This window comes from Atta colombica, unplaced genomic scaffold (genome assembly GCF_001594045.1).
Source record: "Atta colombica isolate Treedump-2 unplaced genomic scaffold, Acol1.0 scaffold150, whole genome shotgun sequence".
Taxonomy (NCBI): Eukaryota; Metazoa; Arthropoda; class Insecta; order Hymenoptera; family Formicidae; genus Atta; species Atta colombica.
In genome coordinates, this window is record NW_017259240.1 from 968406 (window position 1) to 986732 (window position 18327).

The 18327-nt window shown below is 32.1% G+C and overlaps 1 protein-coding gene across 1 annotated transcript in view; it reads left to right on the plus strand.

Annotated features, from left to right (window-relative positions):
- The window catches only part of LOC108685281 (small conductance calcium-activated potassium channel protein), a 187121-nt gene that overhangs the window by 43742 nt on the left and 125052 nt on the right, over positions 1–18327 (plus strand). The window contains exons 2-3 of the mRNA XM_018189997.1: positions 10288–10858; positions 18156–18325. Coding sequence (XP_018045486.1) covers positions 10332–10858; positions 18156–18325 — 697 coding nt within the window. The 5' untranslated portion in view covers positions 10288–10331. The remainder of the gene's footprint in view (positions 1–10287; positions 10859–18155; positions 18326–18327) is intronic.

Consider the following 18327-nt stretch of genomic DNA (forward strand, 5'->3'; position numbering starts at 1 on the left):
TCGTAATCACGCGCGACGGCACATGAATAAAGCAAACACGTGCTAATGAGTGCCGACAGGAATAAGCAGGCAAGAAATTTCCGGTTTAAGACCGGAATAATGAATAATAAATATAATAATCCCCATTCGACATATTCACTCTTTTTCTGTGCTATTTTAATCCAGACCTTTTGCGATTTAATTCCGTCCTTCCTTGAATAAACGTTAATGATAAATAATAACTTGTCTCAAGATAATTATCACGTATTTGAAATAAAGAATACACTGAAAGAAAGAAATGGTTGCAATTATAATATATATATTTTTGTATAATCGTAAATATAATTGTCAGTATTTGCTGTTATCGCGACAAAATATCTAGTTAATTATCTAGATAAAGAAGTGACTTCATCTTATTTTTTCAAACATCTAGATTATTAGAATATGCATTATCTTCATCCTTATCTCAGACAAAAGAAGTATTATCTTTTTCAAATGATCTTAACGAGTAGCGATTTTAGTGTGCACATCTCAGTATAGGATTTTAAAATCTTTTTTAAATCTTTTTTTTTAAATCTCCTTTTAATAAATAGATTATTTATATAAATATAAAATGAAATCGTCTTTATCTTACCTAAGATATTATATGTTTTACGTATAATTTATCTTATTCCTATCTAGATAATTTTTAATAAGTTATTTAAGTGCAATATTGATTATTATTACTAACATTATAATAGTAATAACTATAAAAATGGAGTTTTTCTATCATAGTTATTCTATCATGAAATCCATCAGGAGACACAACAATGTCTCAGCGTTATACTCATAAATATTAAATATTTCTTCTCTCAGGGTGTTTTTAAAATTTGAAGAGATCACGCTCGAGATTTAAGATGGGATATATAAGGATGGAACGTTTGGCAGATGCTCCCATCTGTTCCTTATGGCTGCTTCCGACTTCCACTTGGATTGGAGATTTTAATGACTAGGGCGTGACATGTTCAACGAGTTGCCAAACTCTTTAGACGCGCAACACGTTTCTGAATCCTATTAACTCTCGAGCACGAGTAACTTCAGAGAAGTTCTAGCTGAATTCAAGATTGTCGAACCAACTTGAAATTTTTATCATCCAGGGAGCAACTTTGGAATTCTTCGAAATAAGTTTATGATCTAACTAGTGTGAATGCTTGATTGAGGCGTTCGTCAAAATTTACATGGTGATAAATGCAAAGACGTGAGTCAGAGGATCTCCATTTCAAAGCTATCCCTTAATTAACTGCAAGAATAAGGTTATTGACTCAAGTGCAACGTCCGCCTTTCTTCCTCTAGTCTCTTTTAATAATCGACTCTCTTTTAGTAATCGACTTTATTGATCTAGAAAGTTCCCGTCTGATTTATCCATATTCAGAGAAGAAGACAATTATGGACAAGTATAAATATTACAGTTATATAAGTCTATATGTAGAATTAATGTATGTAGTCAAATAAATTATTTTATAGTTATCGCAACTATATATAATAAAATAAACTAAAATAGTTTATTCAACTATATAATATATTTTTTTTTTAATGCCATCTAACGGGAAAAACGCCACGAACTTTTTCCCACACCTAATATATATGTGTACATTAATTTACTTAATTATGTACATTAATTTTAGATGTAGATCTGAAAATATAATTTCGTTGTACTAAAATAATTACGTAGGACGCTTATTCTGGTTATTAAAATTTTTCGCAGCATTGCCTATCATGCTTGAGTTTTCCTGCACAATTATTTTGATGGACCAACAAAACTATTTTTAGATTTATCTATCTAGTTAAATTTAGAATTTAACTTTAGCTGAATTTTTTTCCGTATATGTTTTTTTCTAAGTGCGCGTATATACAATTGTTTTCTATTTTATTCTGTTTCTAATTGATGTGAGCAAATCCCTTTAATAAATCTATTCCAGGAAAACGTTTCACTGTGTCGATTGAACAGTTAAAAATTCAAAAGGTTTGGATTTTTAGGAACTCGCGGATCAGTCAACTGGTGAGAATCTTGCTTTCGTAGGAGGCGCTATATTTGGATCTAATATTTGTTGCAGTCTCTCTCGGCATGCGTGGTAAACCACGCATATAACTTAAAATGGTAGCGGTAAAGGACGCATAAAATGTGGCAGTCGGCCGTCAATCGTGTATCATAACTTGAGCGAAACGCACGGCTCCGTAATATTATTCACGGCGCGCCGACAAGATTCGCTCTCATAACTCCATGGCCAGGGGGTATACGTGTGCGGCTGACGCTCTAATTCCTGGTTAATTTCGCGGAGAAATCGATGAGACGGCCGACGGCTCGGATGGTTTAAGACTGGACTAATTTATAGCCTTCATTGCATAACATCGCGTGACACAACGCCGCTAGATACGCCTGCGACCCATAAAAGGAAACGCGAAACATTTGCAATTTTTTGTCGCCTGATACGATACAAACGACGTTTACGAGGTGTTTGCGATAAGCGTGTTTCATGAGTAGGAGGAAATTTTTTTAATGCTTTTTCTTTCTGCTTAACGAGACGAAAACATCGATGGATGATTTTTAAATCAGGGGCGACCAAAAAGGATTAAGTTAAATTTTGCGATATTAATATTTTTAAAACAAATTTGACATGCACATACGAATTTTCGTTTTAATTTAACATTAATTAAGATAATATGTTAGAAAGTAACAAACATTATGTAAAAAAGTAATACAAAAATATACAACAATCACAGTTTTATGTAAAATGTAAGCAAATTGTTGGAGTATTTCTTCAGTAAACATCTTTCGATAAATTAGCTAGTTAAATTAATACATTTCATTTATATTTATCTTAATATCTATATTTTAGAGAATATTATTTCTATGTTATTTGTTCTCTTACTCTTAGATTGTATTAAAATATGAAAAACTCTGAGAATAAATCAATAAACAGTAACGTAAAATCAATAAGAACCCACGCGGATACACAATATATAGACCTATTTCTGTGACAGTTCGTAATATTTTTTATTATTATTACCTTATATTTTATGTGATTTTTATTATTATCTTTGAATTGATGTGCTCAGGATGTATCAAAGATTGGAACGTTTACATTGAAATTATATGAGAATAAATTTATAAACACAAGACTTTCTAGTTAGTTTTATAGATTATATTTTATATTCTTTTTATTTATACGTGTACAGATATTTATTCATAAAATATACAGTGAAAAACGTAAACGTTTCGACAAACTGTAGATTTTATGTTAAATATTACATGGAAAAAATAAATTTGCTGGAAAGAGGATTTAAAAATATAACTGAATATAGAAAATAATTTTATTGAACCGTCAAAATAATTATGTGGAAAACATGTATTGATGACAACGCTATAAAAAGTTTTAACATTCTGGCAAACAATTTATAAGCAGTTTATATAATTATTTTGATGTTGATTATTTTGATAATTATTTTGATGGTGAAACAAAATTATTTTCAGGACAACAGTGACTATCAATTTAATTAAATTTTTAGATATTTCAGCAAAATTTCTTTCTGTGCAATTTAACACAAAATATTCAAATAATACAGTCACATTACTTTAAATTAACATTCGGATACGTTCCGTTAAAAGTTCCTTATTAAAATTTTAATAATAATTTTTGTTTTGACATAAATACAAAATGTTTTTTTTTACCGTGTAGCTATAATTACTTCATTTCATCTAACAAATCTTACAAATGAAAGATGTTATCCAGTTGAAAAATGTTGTACGTTTCACTACAATCGTGCGGTGTCATCTCGAAATGAGAATCCAATCTTTTGGCGTGTAAATACGAAATATAAGCGCGGACTCGTATATTGTACAAGTTTGTCGATAGCTCTAAACCACCTACTCCACAATCTGTCATTTATTGTCTGCTTTTGTGTACATGGCCCAAAGGTTTGTATTTTCACGACAATGTCGTAATACACCCACGGCGATCACTGTCGACGTCACAAACGTTGCTTCTTTCCATATCGGGCTATCTGCGACGACGACGACGACGACGACAACGATGACAACGATGAAAAGTTTTTTTTCAAATTAGACAATTAACAAAACGTGCATCCAATGCCGCCAGATGTTCTGTATGAACGAAGTACGTTGTTGGAATTGACACGATATGTTTGATGTCGAATCATTATGTCAGGAATCACATCGATTTTTTAAGGATTGAGAGCCGATAGACGTAAAGCGAAAATTTAAAAAGTATGTATAAAATGGAAATTGCATAAATTGCTACAAATTTTTATAGAATAGATTTTAAAAGTCAAGGGAGCTTCCCGGAGGGAAATCACGTTATTGATGCGTGGCTGATTATCCAAAGTGAAAAAGGTCAACCGCGATCAGACGGCTTTAACTACAATCAATGTTAAGGCTGTAAGGCGTGTATAGTCTCTAATAGATGACTAAAATTGGAAATTTATACTTTTTGTTTAAAAATAAATGTTATAAAATAGTTCAATAAGATCTATATTTATACTTAACGATACAATTTTTGTAATTTATAAGTGAAAATGTTCTCATTTCGTTCTCTCTTGATTATTAATTTTTTAAAAATATATTCACTTCTTATTAAAATAATCTTTTAAATCGCCATCAAATCTTTTACATTATTTTATTAAATACAATACAGAAGACTCTGTTATTTTTTTATTTGATTAAAAAATACGTATAATACTCTTTCGAATCGTTAATATATGTATACCAACTTTTCGATGTAAAAGCAACTGGATAATCAGTGTTTATATGCAACATTTATATGCGACATAACATCTAAATTTCACACTTTTCCTCAATCTATTTTTTCTTCCTTTTTTTCTTATTTAAGCTCTTTTTACGGCTCTACGCAATAAATGCAGTCGGAATGAAAGGACTCAGCCAACGTGACGAATTCCATCTCGTTAACAGTCGCGACCATCGACCGTCGGCATATAAATTGCAAAGTGCACCCTCCTCGCTCTCTAATTACGAGCTCGGGGGAAGGGATGACCCTAACGAACTCGCAAGCGACGTCGTGATCACATCCATAAAGTCACTTCATAAAGTCACTCCATTCCGCAGAGAATCGAAACACGGCGGTATAACGTTGTCGTCGTGCGCACGTTCGGATAGTAGAATCAAATCTCTGTCACGGCAGCTACGAGAGAAAGTGTATGTCTCGCTTTGTGCGTGTAACACGTGGAACCTTTATTTAACTCTCCAATTGCATGATCTACCCCATATGTACGTGGGGCATTGCGCAAGTCATCGTGATCCACTTATCATCTTAATTATTCATGTTTATCCTCCTGAGACTTGAGGATCTACACTTCTAACGCGATATGGGAGGGGCAATACTCACCGACATGTTTTCGGTTAAGGTATCGGCAGGAATTATGGATATTGCTTGAACTGGGCGTTGCTGCATTAATGCACCAAGTTAATATCCGCTAATAATTTGTAACGGTTTGATTATCTTGATTATCTTGATATTACTTGCGAAACGTAAAACCGATATGTACAAATGTGAAATTCGCGTGCTCATGTTATATTTCCGTTTACCGCATCACTGATCCGTCTCGGAGCAATTTCATGTTTGATGTACACTCACAAAGGACTCACTTGCGATCATACATAGATATTGCAAGATTTTGTTTTTATTCGATAAAATACCCCTTCAAATGTATTTTCCCCGTTTTATAAGTAAATGTAAGAAGATACAAATTAAAGCGATTTGTTTTAATCAATTCACTAAAATATCTCAAAATTCCTAAGATTAAGACAAATATTACTTACGATTAGTTATTTGGGGAAAAAAAATGATGACTTTTGTCCTCAAGATCAAGTCAAGATTCACCTAAAATTTCTAAATATCAACCTCTATTTTTCACTGCATATTCTTGTAGTTAATATAAAGACGTTTTTCAAATACTGGTTACAAATCTTTTTTCGATGAGAAATTTTTGAGTTATAAGTTCTCTGTCAGCATTAGCGATCTTGTATTTTTGGATAGTTATTACTATATAAAATGACAGAGATACATTTTAAGAGGTGTTTTATCAAGTAAAAACACAAAAAAACTTACAATATCGACATACATGTGAATCTCAAGTGTGAATCTTTTATCAGAGAAAAAAGACGTAATGATAACATAACAACAATTATAAAAGTAATAACTATACAAGTTAGTATATATAGAATTAATGTAAATACGTATAGTTGAATAGATGTGTATTTTATATTATAGTTATTAGATTATGTATTTTATAGTTATTGCAATTAGAAAATAATTTGTTCAATTATATGTACGTTAGTTTATTCGATTATATACATTTTTACATATAAAACTTACGTGGTTACCTTTATTGTTGTCATCATTATGTTTTTCTCTGAGCATAGAATATCACATCTCATCTACCATTATACATTATTCATCTGACTTCATTTTCTATTTTTGATCGGTGTTTCCTCGGAAAATGGTGAAGTTGCATCAGAGAGGAGTTCTATGAACGCCAACATCCACTTTTTACCTTGCCTTTCAGAAAATGACGAATTCACCTGTATTTCGAAAAAATTACTTTGCAGATCCTGGTACATGAGCTCTTAGGAATATGAAGTAACGAGCGAGAAACTCGAGCAAGGTGTTCGAGGATGAGGCTCTTGAAAAATTGAACACACAAAGGAGGTACATAAGCTTCACTTGGCTTACGCGATGCGTAGTTCCTTATTCCATGTTGTGGAAGAGCCAGCCGAATAACTTTTACGAGTAATACGGTGTTGCTACCAGAGACATTATTGCGAAGCGACCTTATAAATTTTTCTTTCTTTCCTCGCTTACACTAACGCCGCGTCGGCTGCCCGTTTCTTACCTTATGTGAAATGTAGCATAATAAACATGACACTGTCTGTGTATTAATTTACTTCGCAACACCTCATTTTTTTTACTTATCTCATTAATGGATACATCTCATTATTAAATAAATACAAAAAAGAAGAAAAAGATTTTAAATCGACACGCCAACATTAAGAAACATAATATATATAAAGCGAATTATAAGTAAAATTACGATATTAAGAACGATAATAAAGGCAAAGCCGATGTCTATTAAGTCAATCCCGTGATAACATGCGAATGTATCTTTGTTAATAAAATGTTATAACAAAAAAGAAATTTTAAAAATTTATATCTGAAAAAAAATTAAGATTTAAAAAAATAAAAGACTTCTTAAATTTAGAAAACTAGAAATGTTGAAATTAAAGAAAAATATGCCATAAATAAATATTAAAAAAAATTTACGACACACTAATTGTATAACATAATGATTACGAACTTTCAATCGTTATTATTAAAGATTATTCGCTAATTAATGCTGTCTTTTATATCAAAGAAAAAGGTATCCTATGACATATTTAAATCTATCAAGTAGATTAGTAAATTTTCAAAATTATAGAAATATTAATCTTGATTTTCGAGAAAACTCCTAGATATGCCATACGTTTGTCATTGTAGGGTCAATTGTACATTTACATTACAATTTTAAATATACGTATACAATATGAAATATAATTTTTTATTATTTTATTTATTTATTTATTTAAAAAGGAATACATTATATGAATTTTCGTCCATTGCGTTATTTTATTCCTAATTAATTTGAAATTATTTTGGTTTATGTTCTGTATTCAACTGCAGAAGAAGATTTGAACCTCGTAATAAATATTAAATTAATTTTGGAGTGGATGCCTTTCGCTTTTACATCTTTGCAGTGACAAAGCTACGAAGATTGACTTAATAGGCATCAGTATGCCTTTATTGTTGTTCTTAATATCATAATCTTACTTATAATTCGCTTTGTGTGTGTGTGTGTGTGTGTGTGTGTGTGTGTGTGTGTGTGTGTGTGTGTGTGTATGTACTTAGCAAACGCTTAATTATACTAATGTGGTTTTTATGCGATCATACTCTGTGACAAAATTACTCTACTAATGGTGCGCGCCATTTTACCGATATTCAATTTTCGCGATAGTCGAAAGAATAAAATTTTTCATGTACAAAAAGTGTCCGCGGTGTTAATTTGCTCGAATTAGCGCAAGTAGCTGAGTGCAAAATTGAGTCGACAGAGAAACAAGTGACGCTGTTACAAACGTAACGACGTTTTCGAAGCCACGAATTTTATCGTTAAGCCAGAGAATTGGAGAAGTTTAAGTAAGCAGCTTTGCCTTGCAATTCCTATATATGGCAATATATATGGCAATTGTTTTTCAATAAAAATTATGTGCCATCAACTTCTTCATATTTCCAATCCTATACATAAAATTTTACCAAAGCGAGATCCGTTTAATATTAATTATACACGGAAAAAATGCTGCGGTTGTACAACCAGAAATAATGAATTTTCGCTCATCAATACATTTAAATTGGTTGTAATAACCGTAAGATGGACATACTTTAATCGTAGCCGTTAAGATATGCCGATCTTGGTTATCACAATTGTACTTTAGTTCTTATGACCAAAAAATATATTGATGCGCATTTTTTGGTCATACAATTGTAATGACTAACTAACCTTTTTTTCCGTCCACATTAATTATATTTGTCTTTTTCACGTTTTTAATCCGAATTCGAGGGGCAGCAATGAATAATCCCTATGTCACTTTCCGTATATTGCGCCCTGCGAGGCGGGACGTTTTAAATGAATCACCTTATATATATTAACGTATGTACGTAGGTGACGAGAGACTCGTCAGTGACCTAACCGGTCGACGATGCCTAGCTTGGTAAATCTTGCGGCAAACCACGGCCGGTGTATCTTGCAACGGAAATCTCGAAAGGCCACAAATCGAGCCGAGCGCAACCGCGTCTGCGGTCGATATTTCTGAAGCACTTTCGGAAGGTGATACTCGAAATTTGCTGTGACTATCGCTCGACAGCAATCCGGAAACCAATATTCACGTAGAGCTCTTGAACTTGTGCTTCGCCACTGATTTCGTCGATGTATATATGTTCTCTATTCGAATCCTCAATTTTACAGTTGGAAATGGAGTAACTATGAGGTGAGAGTGGATCAAACAAAGATTTATAAAATTAAATACAGTCTTACACAATTGGAAAGAAATTTGTGATAAATTATACTTCACGAATTCGAAACAGTCATATTTAACTTTAATTTTACAAGATGAATGTTAAGAAATAACATGAATCTTATGCAAAGATACAAAAAACACTGTATCACAATTAGGAAACAAATTGTGGAAGGATATATTTCTTTAGTAATATCAGCATATAATGTTTCACAAAAATAAGCTTCTTACTACGTCAAGTATTTTTTTTTAGCGTGTTGAAGACTTCGTAAAGTTTTTACTTAATATATTAGCATCCAGAAAAACATAATTTAATAATAGATCAAAACCTGATGTATACGAGGTGTTATAATACAGTAAAAAATTGTAACAATTATACATTGTAAGGCCTTACGATAACATCTCATATATTGTTCTCCCTATATTTTTCTGGGTATTTATATAGCGAGCTGGTTTTTTTTTACTTTGTACCACATTGTCGCTCCGAATACACCTGCGCATGATTCTTATTTACTCTTACTCTCTTTTAATAAATTTGAAAACTTAGAAAATAAGAAATCTTATTATTTGATATTTTAATTTCATTATTTTTTTAAATAAAAAACATTTATAATAAACTGTACATTCGTAAAATAAACGTGTACATTCTTTTATTTATTTATTTTACAATTAATATTTGTGTTTTAAAACTACATTAATTTTTTTGTTATTTAATTACTTACTGATAAATTGCGTTATTTTAAACTAAAAAAAATTTAACACAAAATGTTAAAATAATATAATCACATTATATGAAATTAACATTTGAGTATGTTAAAAGATCGACAAAAAATTTTAACAATGTTTGGTTTAACAAATACAAATTTTTTCATCTTGTATGAAATTTAACAAATTAAATTTCTTTTTTTCTTCTTCTTTTACTTCCTTTCTTTACGTTTGAACGAAATTAGATGAAATAAAAAATCAAAATTAAAATTTCTACGAGTAAATCATTATTTTCTCTCTCGAATTCTAAAATTTTGATATCAATCATGACGTCAATTCGTTATCAATCATCTTTGCTTGTAAATTGGATCTCAATCTTGAGGATATAATCGGGAAATCCCCTATTTATGTATATAATGTATTACAACCAGGATTCAGGGATCTGCTGAGGATCTTATTGGTAAATGGCTTTACGATTCTCGTTCCAGGGGATGGCAACGTAACGTAGCAGCGGACTACTAGCCGGCACGAGATGAATACGAACGGTAACGCGGTCGGGCAGGAAGGTGGTGCCGGTACCGATTATGGAAGTAACGAGGAAACGGCGGCTCTGTTGGGCAGGCCACCGCCACCGCCGGTCGTGGTGGCCGCGGCGTCTCAGGGCAAGCCGGTGCTCACGCGGCAGGATCGGGCGACCTTCCTGGTTGCCTCGCCGCAACTGTCCGTGTCCGGGCTCGGCGGCTCCGAGGAGAGCGGCACCAACGAGGATCCGGCTACCAGATCGGTACCGGACATCGAGCTTCACTGCCGACTGGACGGCGAGCCGCAGCCACCACTGCCGTCACAGATTCAGCAGCAACAGCAGCAACAGCCGCAGCAGCAACAGCAGCCGCAGCCGCAGCCGCAGCTCCAGCAGCCGCAGGTGCAGCAGTCGCAGTTGCAGGCGCAGCCGACATCCTACCGGTCGTCCAGACAGTCGCATCAGTACAGATGCAGGTGCGACCGAAGGGATTCCCTTGCGCCCACCTCGGCCCTTCATTTGGCCCGCAGCGTCTCTAGGTAAACTTTTTTTTAGAAAAAGGAATAACGATGATGAAAATATGGAAAATGCTGTTTTTTTTTTCGTTTTTTTCTTTTTCTGTGTTTATTTCCTTCTCTCTTTATAATATAAAATAGCGCAGTAATTTAATTTATTGCTACTTTAAGCTATAAAAAGAGAGAAATAAATATTTAGAAAAAGCGATATATATATATATATATATATATGTCTCGCGAAGCGTCGAATGTTCAAATATTTGATTTTTTTCTTTCTCCATCAGATAATATCGTATTCCGTGGGTCACAGTTTAGTTTTCCATCATTACGTGAGCTAAACATACAATGGCCTTGACCGTATAAAGGAACATTCGATACGACCTCACTTTTCTACTTAATAGAGATAATATAGGCACATAGAAATAGTCGTTTCGTGTACTTGATCATCAATATGGCAGTGACATTTATTTTTCATGAGGCAACCGCTGTATCGCGCGGTTTCACATGTTTGTTAATACGCGTACCTGGAAAAAGTACAGCCATTTATTCAATCGGAAATATAAAAGCACGAGCGTAGTTTTACATATCAACGTGTTAAAATAAATAAATATTAAATTTGAAATATAACGAATATAAAGGTGAAAGAAAGAGCGAGAAGCCACATTTATACTTTTCAAGAAACCGCTAAATTTGATCACCAAATGCCATCACTAACGACAGTTTGCAGAGTGAAATGAAAAGAAATTGAACGTTACTCGTTTGAATGACTGACGACGTAGCTTGTTCATACGTGTACCATAGCATGTGCTAAAAATATACCGTTTCTTTATGCGGCGTTACTTAAATTTGCATTGCATGGCAAATTTAAGTAACGCCGCATAAAGAAACGGTATATTTTTAGCACATGCTATGGTACAATCTATGAGAATTTAGCATGTGTCGAAAAAAGAAAACGATCGCCGTGCGGCTTTAACACGAATTCAGAAAGTTTAGACTATTCGTGTAATTGGCAAAGTTTAACTACTCCGCGAGTATTAGTCGACCGCGCCATTGTAAACTTGCGTTTGTATGTAACGGAATCGGGGCAGATAGTTTCAGATGGTTCTCGATAGGGAAACACGTGCATGAATCAAGAATTCGTTTTTCTCCTTCTCGATATTGCTTATGATTTCGTTATGCCGTCTTCGTATTACTTATTCATTGGGTACCGATACACTATTCCCAATATATCACTGGGACAGTGATGGCCCAGGTGTAGTGTATGCATAGACAATTTCCGATATTCATTGTACAGCCAATCGCGAATATTCAAATGTCACGAAATTTGTGACAGTTCGAAATTACATGACAATTCTGAGTTGTCAAAAGTGTTCTGAATCAACCTTCAGAAAGAACGGTTTTATATACAAAAAGATCCTTTCCTCTCCCGTACTTCCTATACCCCCCGCAATCATATGGAAAAAGTAGTTTCAGTTGGCTGAAATCGCATTGAAAATTGGTTATACGGACAAAATTTTTATGTTTGGTTTATCCAATTGTTTGGTTTGATTCAATCATTATTTAGTTGCTAATATGTTTATTTATGTCAACACCATCTAAGTTGAAATAATTATAGTAGCTCAACTAAATTATTTTGATAGAAATATTATACTAGTAGAATTTATTTATAATTTTGCGTGGCATTTAATTACTTTTGTAATATATTTTTTTTTTAAATAACAAATTTCGCGTTTTTCAACAAATTTTTATTTTCAACGTGTGGTATTTTGTAATGTATAACAGTATAAGATCCTGATTAAATCTTCATAGCCACAATCATTAAAAACGAATAGATTTTGTTGTAGCACTAACTGAATGTTGCTGTTTTGGGTCGGACCGAAAAATAGTTTTATCTATAATACACAATTTGTTTCTTTTTCAATTGTCTAGGCATTTATACACGTATAAATAAATATAATGCTACATGTATACCATTATACCATACATAATAATGTCAGACATACTAATGGAACAGCTATCGACACCTGATATATACATATCGACATATAATATGTATATTCACATTATCTTCGCAAACATTGAGACATGAATCTACTCGACAAACATGCGTATGATTACATAAATTCTTAACTTTATTGTATATTCATATACATAATAAAAAACAAATTATATACAGATAACAGTACTTTTTAGTACAATTAAACTCAAAATAGTGATTTTCAAATGGATTAAAATCTGTCTATTTTTGGTTGTGTCTATAGAAATTTTTTATCGTCATCTTATAAACTAAAAATATTACAATTTCAGTCAATTTTAATGAAATCACTTTCTCTTGTGATTAATGAGGAGTTCTTTATTCAGAAACAATTTTTTTCTCAAAATAAAGCTATCATGCCCAATCATCTTTGACTTTGCAAATTTCCTTGACGATTTTCGTAAACAAGCTTTTATCTCAATATCTAATAACGCAGTAATACTTCGATTGTAATAGGCGAAACATGGAAACGCTGTTCCTCTTTAAATTTTAACAAGAAAAAATTATGAAATTGTGAAAATCATTGGCTGCGTTTAACAGAGAAAGCAACTTTGCAACTGTTGTAAAATTCTTTAATATGATTGGCTTATACATTTAGATCCAGTAAGGAGCTAAAAAAAGGTCATCGATAATTTCTTACTTAGATTCTTAGCTTCACTGAAGTAGCGATTTTCCGACGAGGACTTCTTTTTCATTTTTAGCACTACACTCTTTTAATATATTGAATATGACATTAGAAGATTTGAAAAAAAAAGCATACAATTTTTTCTGATTATTATAATTTGAATAATTTTAGCAATAAACTATGATACATTCTGAAAAAGAAGAAGTTAAAGAAATGGAATTAATAAAAGAAACCAAAACTGTCTTCCCAGCAACGAAACGTGCCTTGTATATTTTTTAGTCCAAACGTGCAACGATGAACAACGAGCACCATTGAAAGGTTTTCCAGTAGATACATTGAAAATCTAGTTGCTGTTAACGACGTCGGAAAATCGCCTCAATGGATTGCTATATGCTAAGTGTATACAGAAAAACGATAAAAAAGAAAAAGAAATATTAAGAAAGCTCGTTGAAGTCCTCGAAAACAGGCTAATATACATATAATATACATATATGGTATATATTTTAATAACTTTTATGTTAAAGTAAATTTTTATTTCTTTCTTGAAATTCTGCATACGCCCATGCAGATTGTAATATTCCGCCACCTTTAACATTTAAATCGTAGCAATTTTACTAATACAAACAACATAATATTACAAAAACTTTGATGGATAAACGCATATAGAAAGAATAGTTTTATTGAAGTATCTATCTAAAAGTTTGATTATCGTTTATATTATTTATATAAATCGTACTTATAGGTTATTCTACATCGCCTCTCCTTCGAAAGTATTAAATTTATAAACGAAATTAATTAAAAATATAAAATTAATAAAAGAAATCACTAACTAATACGTAATAATTAATTAACGTTATAATTTTAATAATTTATCAAAAAAACAAAATAAGTATTTAATAATTATTAAATAATAATAATGAAAAGACAAGGACGTCAAAGTAAAATTGGCTTGAACTTATTTTTGGAATTCACATCTATTATTAATTTTACTGTTGTCAATTATCAATTTTATCTTATGGAGTCGTATAATTTAGAGAACTTGATAGATTTTATAAAAGTATCAATTTAATCTTTATAACAATTGTAAATATGTATACAATGAAAAATATTTTACAATGAAAAATATATAAACCTTCTTTTATGAAAACTTTCATAATAAAATAGCGTGATTGCATTACTTTTATTAGCTTAGTATAACTAATATGCTTAATTGATTATTAGCTACATAAATTGATCAAAAGTTAATATTAAATGTACCTTATAATTTTAAAATACTACTATCTATAAAACAAGATCTATTAAATAATATCTATTAAATAATAATAATCTATTAAATTTTTATCTATATTACTTATTTCTCATTTATTTCATATTTTTGTTAATGAATGTGGCTTATATTAAGTATTAATTTAAAATATCGAGAGAGAGATGAAATACGATTTAGAGGACCAGTATACATTCAGCAACTTTCTCCTACTAAGGAAATGATGCAGTAACAATTAATAGTGGGAAATTATTTTACTGTGACAACAAATACATTTTTAGCAAAGCATAATTGCTGCTATTAAAAATTTGATTTTCCGTGTTCATAGATCTGAAAATAATTTTATTAGATTATCAAAATAATTATTTAAGAGATGTTCTCAAGTTAGTTGTTAGAACTCAAACTTTGTATTATATAATATTGCTCATCATGCTTGAGTTTTCTACGTAATTATTTTAAACAAAATTTTATTTTCAGATCTGTATTTACTTGTATTTTTTAATATTTTAGCAAAATCTTTTTTGCTGTGCATAATCATTTTTGAAGAGTGATTCAGAACTTTTTTAACAACCTAGTATATTGCTCTTTGTGTCAAAAAAAGATTTTTTTAAATATCTTTTGTTAATTTGTTTTATGGATTAGCTGGGATAGTCATTTTTCTAAATCAAGGAACATTGTATTTACGGATACAATGGATTTTTATCTCGGCCACGAAAAGACAATCTGTTCGCGTCGCGAGAATGGCTGGAGTCGGCCACTTTTATTTAAGTGCGCCCGGCAATTCGCCGGGAATCGCCGTTCTCCCAAAAATGCGTCGTTCTCAGAAAAATGCAATGCCTTTGTTTCCTTAAACAAGCTTGTCGAGGCAAAAGAGGCTTTCTCTTTTTTGCCAGTCCAGAGAATTCCTGACTCTCAACGCCGTCGCGAGTTTCTAGGATGATCACGTTCACCGGGTCAAAAGTTGAGCTGGTGAAATTTTATGTCGCCCTGTAACCTCTTCGGAGTCCGGGAAACGTACACCCGGGATTGCCGCGAGTGAAACGACATACGAAAAATGGCATTGTCGAGAATTCCCGACATGAAAATCGACGCTGTTGACCTTTCTCAAATCTTTTCTTTTTGCGTTAAATTTTTCAGCATTCGTGGCTGTTAGAACTGGTTAAATTTATTATGTATTAAGCGTATTCTCATTTTAATTTCTATCAGACATCGAATGACATTAAATTGAGACCATAACTCACGTGTTGTAATGTCAAGGGATGACGTACAAGACACTTGAGTTACTAAAATATAAATTGAGGTGTTCAACAGTTACATTCTTACATGAGAATGAAAAGACTTATGCAATAAAATTCGACAAAACGGACTTTGAGTACAGAACAGCAAAACTTAAATTAATTCCAAGTTTATTTTGTTAACATCCTCAAAGATTTGTTCTCTGAAAGATTTTGTATCGGTGTACAAAATACGTATAATTTTTTGCAAATAAAATTATCAGGTCGAGCAGCTGGTACAGCTGGTACAATATTGATATTGAAAGGTATCTTATTCGTTTATCAAGAAAGTTATACTTTTGTAAATATATCTTTTGTGTAACATAAAATAAGTATATTGGCAGTTTTGAATAAAAGATTTGTTCTTATCTTAAGAAGCCGCTCAGAAGCCAAGAAACTTCAGTTTTCATCGAACTTTAGTTTTCAGGTTGAAGTGTACAGTTAATGATATCTCCAGATGACAGACTTACCACCTGTCTTATAAACCGATGGCTCTTGACTTAAAGCGCCTTTAGACAGAAAGCTGTTCCAAATATATTCCACCGACATAATCAAATTAACGTCTAACCAACAAGGTTCGCTGGAATCTCGCGCAATAATTTCATCAGCAATTTTATGTTTACATTATATATATATTTGGAATACTCTAGAAATACCACATTCCATAACCCATAAATGCATGCTCTAAACATCTTCGAACTGATATTCGTCTAAAAAAGAAAGAACTGAAGTTATATGAACTCTAAAGTTAAATAATTAATTGCAACTTTTGTTAAAATAAAGTATAGTTACAATCAAATAAAATTTTGTTAGCTATTTGTTAGAATTCGCAAAATTAATTTATAATTTTATTTCGAATAATAAGTTGTCATTAATTCGTAATTTTACTTACAACTTAGAAATTGTTCGATACCTTGGGATTGAAATAATTATTATTATTCCCTATGTCTGAAGTTGAAAGAGACCTTTGAGACACCAATCGCACCAATTTAGTGGCGAAACAGTTTTCAGTGAGATTAGTCCACGGACGAGTGGGCCATGTGCAATATTGGATCACGTATTTGGAACTATTAGTTTAACTTTATAGTCCATACCAGCCGTGAAACTATACCAACCGTAGAATTTTTAGATACTATAAACGACACGAGAGCAGCCATTGCGCGCGATGATATTGTATTTTAGAATCAAGTTTCTCTCTTGCCTTTCTCTCCCTATTTAGTAGTTTATCTTATCACGATGTCAACTTTATATAATTATGTCAAGCTAAAGTGGTTGAATATTATACTCAATGTTAATATATATGATTCAAAAATAAAAATCAAAAATAAAAATTGAGAAAACGTTTACAGAAAATGAGAGAAGTGTGATATTAAAGTTAATTACGGAAGTTAATTTCATTTTTTATCTGGCAGGCGAAGATAAAATCAAGTAACTGGAAATTATCAACAGTAAAACTAAGCGGTCAGCTTTTAACTCTTTGAGTGATGGATAAAAATATTCGTGATACAAGTTTCTCTCTCTCTCTCTCTCAGTATCTTTCTCTATAAAAAACATTTTTTTTTCTTTAGAAGTATTAACATGCAATTAATACACTGTACTGAGAAAAAGAATAAAAATATTCAAAGCAAATGTTATTTGTGATATTTCCTTACTTCATATTTATAAAAACATTTGATTGTAATAATGGAATACGCATTGCTGTGAAATATATCACATTTTCCTCATTAATTAAATATAAAAAAAAAATAGATGATTTATTTGGGATAGAAATAAAATTTTATTTCGCCGCTTTTAAATAAGGATTTATTTAAATAAAATAAACATTATCTCCCACAAATAAATTTTTCAATATCTTTTTCTCAGTGTAGCATTTAATCGATTATCAACAAAGTTATTTTTTCTGAAAAGGGGCCTAAATCGGATTATCGATCGCTGATCCTCAAAGAGTTAAACGTAAATGGGTCAGATAAAATTTTCAACTAACTTAAAGCGTTCACTTGGGATTTCGGAAAAAAAGGAAAAATCGAATCTTATTGTTAGGCGTCAAGCTCTACGCGCGCGCGTATGTATGTGCATGTAAAACCACGTGTAATGTGTGTTTTTTTTGTTGTTGTTTTCCAAAGAGAGAGCGTGAAGAGTGGCCACCACTGCTGCCCGTGTCAGGCGCCGCCGCCGCCGGTGTTGGTCACTACGTCGCCCAACGCCCGCATAATACGGCAGAGCTCGCAGCCGGAAGCGTCCGCGTGTTGTTGCTCCGGCTGTTGCTGCCCGCTGCACACCGGCGCGGCGCCGAGC